We start from the raw sequence: 18,674 nt of genomic DNA on the forward strand, positions 1-18,674 counted from the left end.
GTTGCAGATGCAGCTCGGATCCCGTGTTGCTGTGACTCTGGTGTAGACTGGCAGCTGCAGCTCCGATTCGACCCCTAGCCTGGGAACCTCCATATGCAGTGGGAGCGGCCCGAGAAATGGCAAAAAGACAAAAAAAAAAAAAAATCTAAATGCGCCCACTCTGCTGCTCAGAGAACTTCAAAGCAGAATCCATTCAGTGCTGCCAAACTGCCACAGACACCATCCAGGCTGCGGGCACAGCAGGCGCCCTGAGGTGTGCGCCCCGCGAGGCTGGAGGGGCGTGGTCTCCCCAGTTCCACTCCACCCTCTGCCGGGAGGGCCGTCCCTCTGTACCCTTGGCTTTCTCGGGGTGAGTCCCGGAGAACTGAAAACCCCCAGACCTCATCCGTGAGCGCCTCTGGGTTCCTGGGAAATGCAGGAATTCCCAGATATTCACCACCAGAACTGGGCACTGAACTGCTTTTTGCCCTAGTTGTGGTGCTTTGATGTGGCCTCCGGTGAGACGCGGTGGCAGTCTGCTCTCTGCATGATGCTGGGGTCTCTTCTCTCCTTGGGGAGGGCCCCTGGGGAGCGGGGAAGATGGGCAGGAAGGGGGGTCGAACCCCTGCACCCTCCCCTTGCCAGGGCCGAGGGGGGTGGGGGTGGCAGGTGCGGGCGCGGGGCCGTTCTGCTGGCAGCTTCACAGGGAACCTCTTGGCTTTGTCTCAGCCTTTATTACTTATTAACTTGTCTGGACATTTAAGTGGAAAGCCTTGTGGATGCTACAAAGGAGAGAAGCAGGGCATTTCAAACGAATGCTAACGAAGCGGCCGCTGTCGAGGAGTTCAAAGCAACCGGCCCTCGGCAGCGTTTCAGTCGGTCACGTTGGACTCCGTCTGGCGTCTGCTCTCGAGGTCACGCGCGTCCCGGGCTGCTGGCCTCTGACCGAGCGTCCCGCGTCTTTCAGGCACAAGGAAGCCTACACGTGGACCAACCCCACCTGCTGCGTCCACAACGTGATCATCGGGAAGCTGTGGATAGAGCAGTACGGCACGGTGGAGATCCTCAACCACAGGTAGCCGGGCGCCTCGGGCCCCCCCGCCCCGCCTGGCCCGCAGCTCTGGGCCGCCAGGAGGCCCGCGGGCCGGGGTCGGACCGGCCCTGGTCGGCTGCGGTGGAGGTCGTCCTTCAGGCCCCGCGCTGCTGTTTCTTTGCGTTTCCGCACGAGAGTTAATTTCCCTGGCGTTGCAGTCAGCGCTCCTGAATCGTGCGTGGCCACCATGGAAGGCCATCAGCCGCTGAAGACACGGTGACACCCTCGCAGTCTGGCCCGGTGTCCCGCCTGCCGTGCTGATTCCTGGACGTTCACAGCTCGCTGGCTTTACTGATGTGTTTACTTAATCTGTCTTTTCAGGGCCACACCCGCGGCCTATGGAGGTTCCCAGGCCAGGGGTCAAATCGGAGCTGTGGCTGCCGACCTCCACCACAGCCACATCCCCAGCCACGCGGGATCCTTAACCCACCTGAGCGAGGCCGGGGATCGACCCCCATCCTCACGGATGCTGGTTGGGCTCGTTAACCACTGAGCCACAGTGGGGAGTCCCTGGTTGACTTTAAAAAAATAAGATCTGACGCCTAGCCTGGGAACCTCCATATGCCGCGGGTGCGGCCCTATGAAGACAAAAGACAATAAATAAATGATTCATTAATGTGGCTTCATGTGGCACCTCAGTTCCCAGACCAGGGATTGAACCTTGGCCGCAGCCGTTGAAGCGCCCAGGCCTCACCACTAGACCACTAGGGAAATCCCTGTGTGGCTTTGTATTTTGGGGGATTTTGGGGTTTTTTTTTCTGTCTTTTAGGGTTACACCTCTGGCACATGGAGGTTCTCAGGCCAGGGGTCAGATCGGAGCTACAGCTGCCAGCCTCCACCACAGCCACAGCACCATGGGATCTGAGCTGCGGCTTGAGCCTACACCCCAGCTCATGGCAATGCCGGATCCCTAACCCCCTGCGCGAGGCCAGGGGTCAAACCCGCATCCTCATGGATACTAGTCGGCTTCGTTACTGCTGAGCCGCAGCGGGAGCTCGTGGCTTTGTTAACAGCCTTATCGAGGTATTTTTGCAAGTCATAAAATCCAGCTAGTCAGAGTGGACACCTGAGTGGTTTGAAGTGGGTTTACTGGCTAGTGCACCAGCCCTGCAGGGCTGCCCTGGGAGACGCCCATCCCTGGCCCTGGCGCTGCCCCCGCCCGGGCAGCCTCTAGTCTGCTCACTCTCTCTGGATTTGCCTTTGGGGGATGTCTCGTGCCGCTGTGTAGCTTGTGTCTGCTCTCCCTGCAGAACTGGAGACAAGTGTATACTTCACTTCAAACCCTGCGGACTGTTTGGAAAAGAGCTTCACAAAGTGGAAGGTCACATTCAAGACAAGAAGTAGGTCCGCGCGGGGGGTGGGTCCCGGGTGCCGTCCGCCGCCTGCCAGCGCCGCCCACCATGCAGTTGTTCCCGTGACATGTGCCCGCCTAGGGCAATTCACGACCCTTTCTGGTTTAGAAAAACGTTTCGTTACCGAGCACAAAGGGAAAGCAGGGTGCCGTGGGAGCGTGATGCCCGTGGGGCGGCGAGGCGGCCCGGCCGTCCCTTCCCGACGGTAAAGACGCGAGCGTGCTTTCTGCTGAGAACGTGGACGTGAGAGCCCTGCAGTCGCACAAACAGGGCTGGAATTTTAGAGCTTGCCCACGAGTCTCCTTCCCAATGCTGACGTCTGCCACGAGTTGTCCGGCAAAACCCAAGCTTACGAGTGTCATGCGCCTGTGACTTGTTCATTCCAGTCTGTAAATTGGGGGCTTTTAAGGTGTTTGTGAGCAGAGAAGTGGCCAGGAGTGTGGCAGCAGCCTTTGTGGGGGTCCCCCTCTGGGTGCATTGCCTCAGGTGCTTGCCTGCAGGCTCTTTTTTGTCAGGAAGTAATTTGGGCCACATCACGGCCTGAAAATTCTTCCCAGATCCTAAAAATGTATACTTTTTTCTTTTTTGCTTTTTGGGGCCGCAGGTGCGGCATATGGAGGTTCCCAGGCTAGGGGTCGAATCGGAGCTATCGCTGCCGGCCTACACCACAGCTCATGGCAACGCCGGATCCTTAACCCACTGAGCAAGGCCAGGGGTCGAAGCCACAGCCTCAAGGATACTAGTCAGATTCATTTCCGCTGAGCCGCAACGGGAACTCCCTAAAATGTAGACACTTTCACGTAGACTCGTTTCCAGGGTGAAACAGTAGGCGCTTTTGCTTGTCCCACTCCTCTGGGTGCCAGAAATTCACCTGTTCAGAGCCCTTCAAACGCCTTTAGACTAAGACGCTGACACTTGGCCTGTTGGAATAAGTTGGGCTTGGCCGCGGGCAGGACAGCAGTCTGGTTGCTGTGAGAGCAGCAGTGACCAGCGCTGAGTAGCGCCCCCTGCAGACTGGACCCACAGAGACCGTGGTCGGCTCCTGCCGGAAGGGGACGCCTTGTTTTTCCATCCCAGCCGGGCCTGAGCTCTTTGCAAACCCCGTGTCGCTTGCAGAGTCCACTGAGCTGCCTGCTGGTGGGGGACTGGCTGCCTGTCCCCGTCTGTTGGGCCTCCAGGCTGAGCCTGCGAGACACAGGGGCTCTCCCAGCACGTCCCGAGCCTGGCAGGGTAGCGTTTCCAGGGAGCGCGTGGCCAGCCGCGTCTCTCCCGGCTGGAAGAAGCAGAGGAAAGCAAGGGGTCCAGCGTGGCTGGCATCCTTCCTTTGGGAGGGGCTGCTCTGGAGAGTTCTCTCGAGGTTCTCGCTAAAGGAGGGATGCAGGCGGCGATGGAGGCGTGTCTGGGTCGGGCGATGGAGGCTAAGCAGACGGCATCCGCGGACGGCGGCAGGGTGTCTGCACGCCTCCTAGCGGAAGGGCTGGGGGACCCACGGTCCATGAACATTTGATGCCAGGCCCAGAGGGCACTGAGTTAACCGTCCGCAGCCCCTCTCGTCTCCTGCAGCCCGTCCTGCCCCCTTCAGGCTTCGCTACCTTCGTTTACTCTTCTCTGCTGTGGGCTAAGGCGTGTGAACAGCTAGTTGCAAATGCCATGAGCAGAGATGATAAAATGGAACTTTCGCCTTTGCGTTTGTGTCCAGCAAGATTCCAAATGTCTCAGTAGACATGCCCGGGGGGAGTTTACCCGATGGTCAAAGGCAGGCGCTTCGCCTTTGAATGGGTGGTTTATAATGGCTGTTACCCTGGTTGTAAAAATCCCCTCTGACTCCAGCAAAAAGAAGCTCTTTATGATCTATGGCAAGTGGACCGAGTGCTTGTGGGGCATAGACCCGGTTGCCTACGAGGCCTTCAGGAAGCAGGAGCGGAGAGGCGACCCCCCGAGGAAGGCGAAGTCGGTAAGGGGCTGGGCCGGCCAGCGCGTGTCCCCGGCGGGCTGCGCCGGTGGGGCCGGCAGGGACCTCCGCGCTGCTGGGGGCGAGCCCGGAAGCCTGGGCGCAGGCGGGCTGCAGGCTTGGGGATGGAGGTGCCTCGTGGCCCCCGAGGGGGAGGGTGGATCACAGGAATTGTCTCGCACCTGCTTGGCTGCCGGCTTCCAGGCGGGCGCGGGCTCACCTGCCTCCTGCTCCAGTGAGGCCGCCGCGGCCCCACGCGGTCCAGCTTCCTCGTGCTGCAGCCTCTGTCCCCGCGTCCGGCAGAGTCACGGGGCTCCTCGGCTTTCTTCTGGGTACTTGTTAATCTGCCTCCCGCCCACCGCTCCCCCACCCTCACCAGCTTAGACCCATTAACTGGCAGGTAGATGTCGCTTCCGTGTTGGCCGTCTGAGGACCAGGCAGGACCTCCGGCAGCAGGGCACGCGGGGCACGGAGGCTGTCCCTCGGAGCTCTGCAGTCCTGGCTCTCTTCAGATTGGTTCTTCCAGCTCAAACTAGACGTGAGCCTTCAAAAGAGGCACTGTCTCTTTCTAGATGATAACTTAGAGTGGACCAAACCTGACGTGCTCAAAATTTGCTTAACAAAATATTCAACCTTCACTTGGATTTTTAGTGTTTTGTTTTTTTAAATCCACACCCAGGGCATATGGAAGGGCTCAGGCCAGAGATGGAATCCAAGCCTCGGCTGTGACTTATGCCGTAGCTGCAGCCACGCCGGTCCTTAACCCATTGTGCCACAGTGAGAACTCCTGGTATTTTTTTTTTTTAGGGCGGCACCTGCAGCATATGGAGGTTCCCAGGCTAGGGGTCCAATCGGAGCTGTAGCCGCCGGCCTACACCACAGCCACAGCAACACGGGATCCGAGCCACGTCTGGACCTACAACCACAGCTCACGGCAATGCTGGATCCTTAACCTGCTGAGGGAGGCCAGGGATCAAACCTGCACCCTTTTGGTTTCTAGTCAGATCCGTTTCCGCTGCGCCACACCGGGAACTCCCGGAACTCCTCGTGTTTTTTACGTTGTGATATTTCACTGTTAGACACTCTTTTCTAACAGTGCGCTTTTCGACTTCAGAAAAAGTGAAGTTGCGATTAAAGCCGTACCGTGGAGTGTTAGGTCCGCTTAGTGACGGGTTTCGTGAGCTGGCTCAGCTCCGCTGTCCCTCTGGGGAGCCTCACGCTGAGTTTTGTGTGGCTGCTTATTGCCACCTGTGCTGTCGCGTAGCTCCTGTGGTCAAGGCGGAGTCCCTGGGCTGCGCTTGGCGTCACTGAGGTGGCTCCCTCCACGGCCGCTCGAGGGACCGCTCTCCTCTTCCTCCAGGTCCTGCCGATTTGGAAGAATAGGTAGCAGGTGTATCTTTTTCTTGCAGCGGGGTCTCCAGTTAGGGCTTAGGGTAGGATGGCTGAGCCACCCCGAAGCCACCCCAAAGCCACCCCGAAGCCTCCCACAGCTGCCAGGCTTCCCCCGCAAGGACGGCGGGGCCCGGCTGCCCTGTCCCGGGGGCCCAAGCCTGGTCTGGGGGCGCTCCGGGAGCTGCCCCCCTCCAGCCACCAAAGCAGGCCGCTGTCTTTCAGGATGCCGACCCCGAGAAGGCTGACGGCGATGGGGCGGACACCGTGCCCGGGGCTCAGGAGACGGTGCAGGTCATTCCAGGCAGCAAGCTCCTCTGGAGGGTCAACGCCCGGCCCCCCAACTCCGCCCAGGTCCGTGCCCGCCCCGGCCCGCCCCCCGCCGTCCCCATCACCTGAGGGCCCCTGCCCTTGTAGAGGAGCCAGGGCCGAGCCCCGCCCCACCCCCAGCGGACCCGGGGTGACACATTAGCACGCGACCCGGTTACGCCTCAAACCCTCCACGTCTGCGTCTGCACCAGCTGCGTCTTACGGGAAGGGTCTCCCAACGGGTTTTGAGAGATCGTCTTTCTGGCTTGTCAGTGAGGTGCTTGATCGCATTTTGATATTTCTTTCTTTCCTTTTTTTTTTTTTTTGTTTTATGTTTTTTGTTCTTTCTAGGTCCGCACCCACAGCATATGGAGGTTCCCAGGCTAGGGGTCAAATCGGAGCCATAGCCACCGGCCTACACCAGAGCCACAGCAACTTGGGATCCGAGCTGCATCTGCGACCTACACCACAGCTCACGGCAACGCCAGATCCTTAACTCACTGAGCAAGGCCAGGGATCGAACCTGCAACCTCATGGTTCCTAGTCGGACTTGTTAATCACTGAGCCACGATGGGAACTCTGATATTTATTTCTGAAAATTGCACTTATTTATAATTTGTGTTACATATAAGTTTATTTTATTACGTAAGTGATGTATGATATATAAAAATAATTATGACTATAACATGGTATAAGTCATATTTTAATATATAATTTTATGTTATTTCCATATAAAATTCATATACTGTGCACTCAGCATTCTCTATTGTCTCAACCTGTAAAGAAAACACAGCCTGTGCAAAGTCACAACCAAAAGTTCACGGACAAATGCATTCCCTCCGCACAGCCGCCGTTACCACTTTAGTAGAGTGCGGAATAGTGTAAAATAATCGGGAAAAAGCTCAGGTTAAAAAGCCCTGCTCTTCCCTCCCCGCCTGGCTCCTTAGCGGTGGGTGAGCTGGTGCAGGCGGGCCCAGGCCCCTGGGGCGGAGCTGAGTGCAGGGCAGGGAGGTCTCAGCGACAGCAGTGGCCTGACGGGGGAGGGCGTGCTGGCCTCCGTGCTGGGGGGCTGAGCGGGCCTCCCAGGGATGCAGAACCTGGGGGCAGCAGGGAGGGGGGCTGAACGGGGGCAGGGGTGCGGCCAAGTCCAGCCTCTCCGGGGCTCCACGGTTGCTCTGCAGGATGTGGGCACCCAGGGGTCATTGGAGCATTGAGGTGACCGGGGGGGCAGGGGAGGGGAGACCCGGGGTCTGGGCTGTTGGGAGGGGGCGCCTAGGGCCAGGGGCACAGGCCTGGGCAGCAGCTCCAGCCCTCCGCAGAGGCGCCTGGGATGGCGAGGTGAAGTCAGGGCGGAGGCCGGGCTCCCCCATGGGCTGGAGAGGAGGAGCCCCCCGGAGAGGGCCTCTCAGGGCCGGCAAGGACCCCCCCCCAGCCCCCGTGCCCTTGGCAGGAACGTCCCCAGTGAGCTTCTGACACCCTGCTGCTTGGAGCTGCGCCCGGTGTGCGCGGGGCGTGTCCCTGCCGGCGACAGGCTTGTGTGCTGTCCCCACAGATGTACAACTTCACCAGCTTCACCGTGAGTCTCAACGAGCTGGAGACGGGCATGGAGCAGACCCTGGCCCCCACGGACTGCCGCCTGCGCCCCGACATCCGGGGCATGGAGAACGGCAACATGGGTGTGTGGCCGGCCGGACCTCAGGTCTTCTAGAGAAGCTCTTCTCAGAGCTCCCTGGAAGCCTAGCGCTCAAGGATCCCGGGTCGTCCCTGCAGCGGCTTGGGCTGCTGTGCGCGTGGCCTGGGTTCCTTCCCTGGCCGGGGACTTCCGCGTGCCGTGGGTGCAGCCAAAAAAAACCGAAACAGAAAAGTGCTTCTCAGACTGTCTGTGGGGGAAGATTTTAAAAATCTCTAGCTGGTTTGCAAACCAATTCTTTGTAAATTGAATAGGATTAAATTAGTAGCCAAAAGAAATGAAAAAGAATACATACAAAATGCAGGTCTGCTAATTTCTTTTTCTTTTTCTTTTTTTTTTGTCTTTTTCCATTTCTTGGGCCACTCCCGCGGCATATGGAGGTACCCAGGCTAGGGGTCGAATTGGAGCTGTAGCCGCCTGCCTACACCAGAGCCACAGCAATGCGGGATCCGAGCCGCGTCTGCGACCTACACCACAGCTCACGGCAACACCGGATCCTTAACCCGCTGAGCAAGGCCAGGGATCGAACCTGCAACCTCATGGTTCTTCGTCGGATTCGTTAACCCCTGTGCCATGACGGGAACTCCTGCTAATTTCTTATTAGGCTCAGCAGACTGTAAGGTTACTTCCCACAAGCTGGACACATTGTTATTTGAGAGTCCCAGCGAGAAGGGCCCCAGACGCCTGTCTTGCCTGAGGGAGGCCCCTGGGTGGGGCCCCTCCCCGGGCCTGAGCCTCACCCGCAGCCCTGCACTCCTGCCTGGGTTTGCTTTCCTGCTGGTAGAATTGACTGTCTGTGGTTTGCTAACCTGAGTGACTTTGCGTGTGCGGTAGGGTGGGGGGGGGTGTCCCAGCTCCGCTTTCTGGCTGTCACCTCTGCTGGACGTGCACGGGCTGCCTGTCACCCCAATCCCTCACCCGGACCCCTGTGCTTGTACCTAGACCTAGCGAGCCAGGAGAAGGAGCGGCTGGAGGAGAAGCAGAGGCAGGCGCGGAGGGATCGGGCCAGGGAGGAGGCCGAGTGGCAGACGAGGTGAGGCGCCCAGTGGCCACAAGGGCAGTGGGGGGGGGCTGCACACACACCCTGGGGTGGGGCCCGAGTGCGCACCTGGGCTGAGCAGAAGGGATCTCTGTGTTCCGTGAGGTGGTGGCCAGCAGCCCTGAGCTGCCCTTAAAATGACCTGCGATGTGCCGATACCTAATGAGAGGCCCCCGTCCTAAGGGGAAGAGAGGCCGAGGGCCCTGTCTCGTCCCCGTGGCCACTGGCTCCCTGACCGCCTCCTCTGTCGTAGGTGGTTTCACCGAGGCATTAACCCCCACACCGGGACCCCCGACTGGCTGTACACAGGGGGCTACTTTGAGCGGGATTTCTCAGGCTGCCCAGACATCTACTGAGGGCCCGGACTGGCCCCGGACCCGGGGACGGAGAGGCTGGACTCGGCCGAGCGGCTGTTCTGAGCTTCGGTCACGGCAGAAACTGCTGCTGGCGGGGCTCCATCCCTGGCTGAGGACTTCATTCTAATTAACCTGTGGTTGCCAAACATTTTCCTACTGGTGCGGTCTCTTCATACAGCTTCGCTTGGGTCATCGTGTTTCCGTTAAGGGTTGAAGAGGAAAATTCTTTGCGATTCCCTTTTGTGTGACAGGCCGGGCCGGGGCTGAACGGGCCAGCAGCGCCTCCGCATCTGAGTATAAACAAGGGAAGCAACAGGAGAGGCTCGGCCCGCTCCTCTCGTGTGGGGCAGAGGGTTTCTGAAAGTGTTTTAACTCGGAACCAGCAGCAGGAAAAGGTGGATCTTGAAAAAAAATCCCTCAAAGAGCTTTAGAAAGGCCAAGAATGGCTTCTAAGTCACAGGAGCACAAAAGCGAAGATTTGCAAAGCATCACATTGAGTGAGGTGGGAAGTTGTCAGATTCTGGGTTTTTCACCAAACCTCCCGTAATGTAAAGATTGCTTCTAACATATTTAAGTTAAAGCTGCTTGAATAATATTTTGCTGAAGAGCGAGAGATGCATTCATCGCCACGGGCACACGGTCCAAAACGACGCGTCCCCGTGACAGCCAGCCGAGGGCGACCGGAAACACTGACCCAAAGTCCCCAGACGGCTCCCGACCCTGACGGGAGCCGCCTCTGGCCACGTCTGCGCCTCTGGTCCCCAGGGCATTGCTGTCACTGCGGGCCGCGCCTGTGCCCGCAGCACCTGTGTCCCCGTCTTGCATGTTTGAGATGCGCGGGGCCCACATCTGGGCGCCCTGCTCCCCGTGGGGATGTCAGCTGTGTGGGTCCCTCTGCACACGTCTACACCCGGTGACTGGTTCCTGCTGTAGTCACGCCAACACCACGACCGTGGCAGAGCTCCCCGAAGGGAAGGCAGTCTGCGCGTGTGCCGTCGTGCTCGCACGCAGCTGTATGGAGCGGGGGCTCCGCGAGCGGCCATCCTTGCGTGTCCAGCTTCCACATCACATTTGTAATTAAAACCCTTTTAAAAGTGAATCTTTGTTCTGAAAGCCTGGCTCTGTGGCTTTGGAAACTGGAGGTGTGGGGTCAGGGTCGAGTCCAAGAGCACCTGCTGGTGGCGCCCGAGGGGCTGCCAGCGCCGGGCAGAGGCCCCGAGGCGCACGGTTCTGGGCAGAGAAGAGGTTTTGAGCCGCCTGGTCGTTGGGCTGGCGAGCCCTGCGCCTGGGGGTGGGTCCCGCTCCAGGGGGCGGGGCTGGAAATGCTGCGGGGGCTCGGGAGGCCCCAGGTGGTCCGACCAGTCCAGGGATGAGCCCCTTTCTCGCCGCGGGGTCTGCGTTTCCAGCCCCCCCCCCAGCCCCGTCCTCCATTGGAGACAGACGGGGCCTTGATGCGCCCAACTCAGGGGCAGGACGGCCGATGACACCAAAGCACGGTCACCACGACTCTTTCGCCACCGTGCCTGCTCGCTCGGGAAAGCCGCCGCCTCGGCTCCATCACCTTGACACCCGGTGTGTCAGCGTGTTCCCTTTCATAAAGACTTTTCAGTGGAAGATGTTTTTTATTTTTATTTCTTTCTTTTCTGAGGCTTATGGGGTTCCTGGGCCAGGGGTCAGATCTGGGCCGCAGTTGTGACCTCCGCCACGGCGGCAATGCCCCATCCTTAACACCCGGCGCTGCAGCCAGGGGTCCAGTCTGCACCCCGTGCTCCAGGGATGCCGCCCACCCCCTTGTGCCACAGCAGCACCTCTGGAAGATGCTGTATTATTTTTGTCTTTTTAGGGCTACAACCATGGCGTATGGAGGTTCCCAGGCTAGGGGTCCAATCAGAGCTGTAGCCTCTGGCCTACACCACAGCTCACAGCAACACAGGATCCTTAACCCACTGAGCAAGGCCAGGGATCAAACCTGCGTCCTCATGGATGCAGGTCGGATTTGTTTCCGCTGCTCCACAAGGGGAACTCCCAGCAGATGCTTTTAAAGGATAACTCTCCATGGCCCTTGGGTTTGGCCCCTTGTGGAAAGTGGTGGCCTGGTCGTTGGCCCCCAGATTGTGACTCTGGTTCTGACTGGGACCTGGTGCTTCTTAGAGCAGTCCTGTCGCTCAGAACCTCCTTGTGGACTGGACAGTAGAGCACACACTTCATCATCCTTTGATTCTGGGGCCCCTGAAGCTCGGAGTCAGTTACACGCCCGTGGACTTGGCACCATTTCCCCAGAGCCATGAGGAGCCGGGCAGAAAACACCTCAGGGCACGTTTCGTGGAAGACGAAAATGTCACTGCCCGCTGGCGCCAGCCAGGCTTTGCAGGCTACCTGGTGCCGATGGCCGGGTCTGGGCCACTGAACCCCAGGTCTGTCCCGGGCGGGGTGCCGCTCTCCCAGGCGGGGTCAGGGGTCGGGCCTCAGCAGCCCTGGCAGTCTCCTCGCTTGTCCTGACACGTAGCGGAGAAGCAGGCCCTGCCGCACGGGGTCCCCGTGTCTGCCCTCCGGGCTGTGGCAAAACCAGAAGCCTTCAAGGCTGGCCGTGACCGTGTGTTGTCACAGCCTCCACGATGAACCGGAGCCAGAGCAGCGCTGATGGTTGTGCGGCCACCACGTCCCTTTCCGACTCTGTCTCCAGGACGCTGCTGTGCTCAGGATCTTCCCGACGCACGGGAGGCATCCAGCGAGGTGGCCCCGCGTGAACAAGGGGCCAGCCATCCCCTGGCCCTCTGCTTGCTGGGGCCTCGTCAGGACACAAGGCCAGGAAATCCAAGCTGGACGACAGGAAGGCCGGGGGCTCCCTGCGGACCAGCCGGACGTCCGGCTCGCCCAGCAGAAGCGTCCTCCCAGTGCACCTGCTCCCCGCGGGGTGGGGTTTACAAGCTTCCCAGGTCGCACCTGTTCACGCGGAGCAATGAAGTGAAGACAGAGCGGGAAATGCTAATAAGCTTCCGAGACTCAGAAGCGAGAAGAGCCCTCAGCCGGTCGACCCTTGGCCCTCGCGTTGGGGGGGGGGGGTGCTCGGTGAAGAGCTCTCAGCCCCGTGGGACAGTTCCGTCAGTGGAAAGCCTCTCCTGGGGTTCCCTGGTGGTGCAGTGGGTTGAAGATCCGGAACTGTCACCGCTGTGATGGGGGTTCGGCTCCTGGCACCGGAACTTCCTCAGCCAAAAAAAAAAAAGAAAAAACAAAGTGGTGCGAAGACTGGGGTCCCCACTGTTCGAAGAGCCTGGAAGCAAACCCAGCACGTCAGGTGGTGGTTTCCTCGGCCCCCGTCTTCGCCGAGCCTCGCTGTCTCCGACCGTCTGGGCCTGAGGGTTTTGCAGCGTGCGAGTGCCATTTGGGTCCCTGGGTTTCCTGCTGGACGCACTGCCCTTTGCGTCTTTGGGGACCAGCCGTCCTGGGCGGACTGGAGACGCACAGCCTGGCCCCTGCAGAGGAAGACGACACAGGGACGGGTCCCTCCTCCGTCCTGCCCGGGAGCTCGGCTGGTCTCCCTCAGCACCGTGCGTCCTGTGCACGTGATGCCAGAACACGCCCTCGTGCAACGGGTTTATTCTGTGATTTCGTAAAACATGTAGTGACTGTCCACACTCATCTGTGTGAAGAGAATCTCCGGTCCTCAGATTTCTTGCAGGACCAGACAGAGGTGTGGAGAGAAATGCTCAACCCCAGCTCCCGAATAAAGATGCTTTGAAACTGGGGGGTGGATGACGTTTGTTTTGCACGGGACAATTTTTCACTGTGTCCACTGCGCTGGCCTCTCTGGGAGGGACTGCGAACCGGCCGCGGCGCTGTCCTCCAGACCAGGCACCGGGCGCTTGGATGGCATGTGCTGCAAGACTGGCCCAAAGATGGATTGTTCCAGGAAACTGCTTGTTGCTTGTTTCGGCGAAGCAAGGACCCGGGGCCCTTGTGACACCAGCAGGCGGGCCCGTGTGACGGATGGAGGAGTCTGGGCCCGTGGGAGCTCTGACGGCCTCTCTTCCTGCGGAATTGGAGCCATCGCTGGGCGCTGCGAGATGCCCAGAACACAGTGTCGCCTGACTCGGGTCCCTGTGTCTGACCAGCAGCTCTGTCCCTGTCAGGAGGGTGAGCTGAGTGGAGGCGGTGATTCCCAATAGCCACGGTGGCTCTGGGCAGAGGGACAGACTGTCCACACGATTTTAAGGCCCTTGGAACGCTCAGGTGCCTAGATGTGGGCTCCGCCAAGGGCCACCATGTCTGACGGGGGGGACCCCAGGGCACTCAGCCCTGCCAGAGCCCGGACCTGGTGTCCTGGGTGCTTAATCCTCAGGCTTACCTTCCAGACCAACGCACAGAGGAGGGGGAGGAGGTGCTGAGGTTTCACACAGGCGAGTGGGAACGTGGAATTCAAGCCTCGATGTACAGTGAGGCTCGCCCGCGTGTGCAGGTGGCAAATTCGTAGCATCCGTAACCATCGCCGCAGCCAACATAGGTCGTTGAACGGCAAGGGTGTCAAGCCCATTCAAGGGGACGGGGCTGTCTTTTCAAGAAATAGTGCTGGGAAAACCAACCCGACTAGTATCCATGAGGACGCAGGTTCGATCCCTGGCCTTGCTCAGCGGGTTGAGGATCCAGCATTGCCATGAGCTGTGGTGCGGTGGCAGATGCGGCTCAGATCCCACGTTGCTGTGGCTGTGGTGTAGGCCGGCAGCTGCTGCTCTAATTCGACCCTGAGCCTGGAAACTTCCATATGCCACAGGTGCAGCCCCCAAAAAAAATAAAAGGGAAAGGAAAGAAGGAAAGAAAGAAAGAAAAGGTGCCAGGAAAACCAGACGCCCACACGTAAGAGAATGGAGTGGACCCCCACCTCACACCATGTACCAAATTAACTCAAAATGGGCCCAGGGCCTAAATGTGAAACCCAGACAATAAAGCTCTTAGAAGAAAATATGAAGCACAAGCCACAGCTTTGGACTTGGCAATGATTTCTTGGACATGACACCAAAGGCGTAGGCAAAAGAAAAAAAAGAAACAGACCAAACTGTACTTCATGGAAATCTAAGCATTTTGTGTGTGTGTGTCAGACACTATCATCAGCGTGAAAACGCAACCACAGGACAGGAGAAATACTTGCCAATCACACATCTGAAAACAGGTGAGGATCTGGAATACATAGAGAACTCCGAAAACTCAACAGCAACAGCAGCAAAAAACCCAACCTGATTTAAAAAAAAAATAGGCAAAAGCCTTGGGGTTCCCATCGTGGCGCAGTAGAAATGAATCCGACTAGGAACCATGAGGTTGTGGGTTCAGGCCCTGGCCTTGCTCCGTGGGTTAGGGATCCAGTGTGGCCATGAGCGGTGGTGTAGGTCGCAGACGCAGCTAGGATCTGGTGTTGGTGTGGCTGTGGTGTAAGCCGGCCGCTGTAGCTCTGATTCAACCCCTAGGCTGGGAACCTCCGTAGTCCGTGGGTGTGGCCCTAAAAAGAAAAAGAAAAGAAAAGAAATGGCAAAAGACTTGAATGAATGTTCTTCCCAGGAAGACGTACGAATGGCCAACAAGTACCTGAAAACATGCTCAACACCACTAATCGTCAGAGGAGTGACGGTCGAAGCCACAACAAGGTACCCCTGACACGCATTAGGATGGTTGCGGTTTTATAAATCCAAATAAAATCGGTTTTGGCAAAGGTGTGCAGAAGCGGGAACCCTTGTGCGCTGTTGGTAGGAATATGATGATACGGCCACAGTGGCAAACAGTGTGGTGGTTCCTCAAAAATTGAAAACAGAAGTACCACATGATCCGGCAATTCCGTTTCTGAGTATTTACCCCAAAGAACTGAAAGCAGGGTCTTGAAGAAATATCTGTTTGGTCCCGCTCACAGCAGCGTTATTCACCGCGGCTGAGTCGTGGAAACAAACCAAGCATCCTCGCACTGATGAATAAATGGATAAGCAAGATGTGGTCCGTCCACGCAACAGAAGATCCCTGAGCCTTAAAAAGGAGGAGAATTCTGACACAGGCTACAGCATGGATGAAACCTGAGGACGTTGTGCTGAGTGGAAAAGCCAGCCCAAAAGAGACATATGTGAGCTACCGAGCATAGTCAAACTCACAGAGGCGGAAGGTAAAGGGTGCTGGGGCTGGGGGAAGAGGGGAGCGGGGAGTCGGGGTCTAACGGAGACAGAAACGAAGCGTCTGAAGATGGATGCTGGTGGTGCTGGCATAACCCCGTGAAGGTATTTTTACCACCAGTGAACTCGGCACTTACAGATGATTAAGAAGGTAAAATTTCTGTTCTGCGTTGTTTCGCCACACTAAAAACAGACGAAAAAAATCATCGGTGGTTGCCAGGGCTTAAGGAAGAGAAAGGGATGGCTAGGCAGAGTACGGAGGGTTTTCGGGGGAGTGCAATTACTCTGGATGATGCTACAAAGCTAGAATCATGCTGGTGAGCATCTCTGAAGCTGCGTGTGTACAAGATGAAGCATGAAACTGATCAAATCTCTGGACACCTGATGACATTATGTGTCCATGTAGGAGCCTGGCTTGTAGAAAATGCACTGCTCTGGTGGGGGGTGTGAATTGGGGGTGTGGATGTTGGGGGTGTGGATGGTGGGGTGTGGATGGTGGGTGTGGATGGTGGGTGTGGATGGCGGGGTGTGGATGGCGGGGTGTGGATGGCGGGGTGTGGATGGCGGGGTGTGGATGGCGGGGTGTGGATGGCGGGGTGTGGATGGCGGGGTGTGGATGGCGGGGTGTGGATGGTGGGATGTGGATGGTGGGATGTGGATGGTGGGGTGTGGATGGTGGGTGTGGATGGTGGGTGTGGATGGTGGGTGTGGATGGCGGGGTGTGGATGGCGGGGTGTGGATGGCGGGGTGTGGATGGCGGGGTGTGGATGGCGGGGTGTGGATGGTGGGTGTGGATGGCGGGGTGTGGATGGCGGGGTGTGGATGGTGGGGTGTGGATGGCGGGTGTGGATGGCGGGGTGTGGATGGCGGGGTGTGGATGGTGGGGTGTGGATGGCGGGGTGTGGATGGCGGGGTGTGGATGGCGGGGTGTGGATGGTGGGTGTGGATGGTGGGTGTGGATGGTGGGGGATTGGATGGTGGGGTGTGGATGGTGGGTGTGGATGGTGGGTGTGGATGGTGGGGTGTGGATGGTGGGTGTGGATGGTGGGGTGTGGTTGGTGGGTGTGGATGGTGGGGTGTGGATGGCGGGGTGTGGATGGCGGGGTGTGGATGGTGGGTGTGGATGGTGGGGTGTGGATGGCGGGTGTGGATGGCGGGGTGTGGATGGCGGGGTGTGGATGGCGGGGTGTGGATGGCGGGGTGTGGATGGTGGGTGTGGATGGTGGGTGTGGATGGTGGGTGTGGATGGTGGGGGATTGGATGGCGGGGTGTGGATGGCGGGGTGTGGATGGCGGGGTGTGGATGGTGGGTGTGGATGGTGGGGTGTGGATGGCGGGTGTGGATGGCGGGGTGTGGATGGCGGGGTGTGGATGGCGGGGTGTGGATGGCGGGGTGTGGATGGTGGGTGTGGATGGTGGGTGTGGATGGTGGGTGTGGATGGTGGGGGATTGGATGGCGGGGTGTGGATGGTGGGGTGTGGATGGCGGGTGTGGATGGCGGGTGTGGATGGCGGGGTGTGGATGGCGGGGTGTGGATGGCGGGGTGTGGATGGCGGGGTGTGGATGGTGGGGTGTGGATGGCGGGTGTGGATGGCGGGGTGTGGATGGCGGGGTGTGGATGGCGGGGTGTGGATGGTGGGGTGTGGATGGTGGGTGTGGATGGTGGGTGTGGATGGTGGGTGTGGATGGTGGGTGTGGATGGCGGGGTGTGGATGGCGGGGTGTGGATGGTGGGGTGTGGATGGTGGGGTGTGGATGGCGGGTGTGGATGGCGGGGTGTGGATGGCGGGGTGTGGATGGCGGGGTGTGGATGGTGGGGTGTGGATGGTGGGTGTGGATGGTGGGTGTGGATGGTGGGTGTGGATGGTGGGTGTGGATGGCGGGGTGTGGATGGCGGGGTGTGGATGGCGGGGTGTGGATGGCGGGTGTGGATGGCGGGGTGTGGATGGCGGGGTGTGGATGGCGGGGTGTGGATGGTGGGGTGTGGATGGTGGGTGTGGATGGTGGGTGTGGATGGTGGGTGTGGATGGCGGGGTGTGGATGGCGGGGTGTGGATGGCGGGGTGTGGATGGTGGGTGTGGATGGTGGGGTGTGGATGGCGGGTGTGGATGGCGGGGTGTGGATGGCGGGGTGTGGATGGCGGGGTGTGGATGGCGGGGTGTGGATGGTGGGTGTGGATGGTGGGTGTGGATGGTGGGTGTGGATGGTGGGGGATTGGATGGCGGGGTGTGGATGGCGGGGTGTGGATGGCGGGGTGTGGATGGCGGGGTGTGGATGGCGGGTGTGGATGGCGGGTGTGGATGGCGGGTGTGGATGGCGGGGTGTGGATGGCGGGGTGTGGATGGCGGGGTGTGGATGGCGGGGTGTGGATGGCGGGGTGTGGATGGCGGGTGTGGATGGTGGGGTGTGGATGGCGGGTGTGGATGGCGGGGTGTGGATGGCGGGGTGTGGATGGCGGGGTGTGGATGGTGGGGTGTGGATGGCGGGGTGTGGATGGCGGGGTGTGGATGGTGGGTGTGGATGGTGGGTGTGGATGGTGGGGGGTGTGGATGGCGGGGTGTGGCTGGTGGGGGGTGGCTGGTGGGGGAAGCTGTTGGAGACGGTGTGTAAAAAGTCTGTACTTTCTGCTCAGTTTAAAATTCCTCTAAAAAAGAAAGTCTGTGATTAAAAAGGAAAAAGAAAACAAAGCAAAAGCCACCTGCCAAGCTGTTTTCTCACGCGGGTGTGCAGTGTCGCATTCCCGACGCCAGACACTCCTCAGCACTTGGTTTCCTCGATTTGCTTTCTTTTTTTCAGCCCTTCTGGGCGCCGGGGTTTAACTGGCTTTTCCCTCAGGAGTCATGGCGACCATCTCTCCTCTGGCGTCAGCCCCGTTCAGCCTCCTTGGGCAACATTTGGGCACGTCTTTGGCCCAGGTCCCTGTCGGCCCCTCCTGTGCCCGCCACCACCGCGCACCCTGCCTTTGGTCTGGGCGATGTGGTGAAGTTCAGGGGGTCGTGCTGGGTCTGCTTTTTGGCCGAGGCTGCCAGGTGCTCGGATGCGTGCAGCCGGGTTCCCCGAGCCCAAGGCTGGGGTGGGCACATGGACTGGCCTCCGTGGTGCCCGTTTACCTGTAGCTTGCTTCCTTATTCAGATTTTTCAAAGAAACTATTGAAAGTGTATAAAGCTTTGTGGGTTTTTTTGTTTTTTGTTTTTTAGGGCCACACCCGCGGCACATGGAGGTTCCCAGGCTAGGGGTCTAATTGGAGCTACAGCTGCCGGCCTGCACCACAGCCACAGCCACATTGGATCTGAGCCACTTCTGTGACCACAGCCCATGGCAACGCCGGATCCTTAAGCCACTGAGTGAGGCCAGGGATCGACCCTGCAACCTCA

At 59.1% G+C, this 18,674-nt stretch overlaps 1 protein-coding gene across 7 annotated transcripts in view; it reads left to right on the forward strand.

The window, feature by feature from the left end:
- The window catches only part of OSBPL2 (oxysterol binding protein like 2), a 45,101-nt gene extending 34,844 nt beyond the window's left edge, over positions 1-10,257 (forward strand). For all 7 annotated transcript variants that reach the window (XM_085003331.1, XM_021078214.2, XM_021078216.2 and 4 more), the window contains 7 exons: positions 947-1,054; positions 2,323-2,412; positions 4,255-4,378; positions 5,990-6,118; positions 7,626-7,749; positions 8,706-8,796; positions 9,056-10,257. In XM_085003331.1, coding sequence (XP_084859457.1) covers positions 947-1,054; positions 2,323-2,412; positions 4,255-4,378; positions 5,990-6,118; positions 7,626-7,749; positions 8,706-8,796; positions 9,056-9,158 — 769 coding nt within the window. In that variant the 3' untranslated portion in view covers positions 9,159-10,257. The remainder of the gene's footprint in view (positions 1-946; positions 1,055-2,322; positions 2,413-4,254; positions 4,379-5,989; positions 6,119-7,625; positions 7,750-8,705; positions 8,797-9,055) is intronic.
- The last annotated feature ends 8,417 nt before the right edge of the window (positions 10,258-18,674 follow it).

This window comes from Sus scrofa, chromosome 17, assembly GCF_054392235.1.
Source record: "Sus scrofa isolate SSC_HxYL_T2T_F1_AM1 chromosome 17, Sscrofa_HxYL_maternal_Yorkshire_Landrace_v2.0, whole genome shotgun sequence".
NCBI lineage: Eukaryota > Metazoa > Chordata > Mammalia > Artiodactyla > Suidae > Sus > Sus scrofa.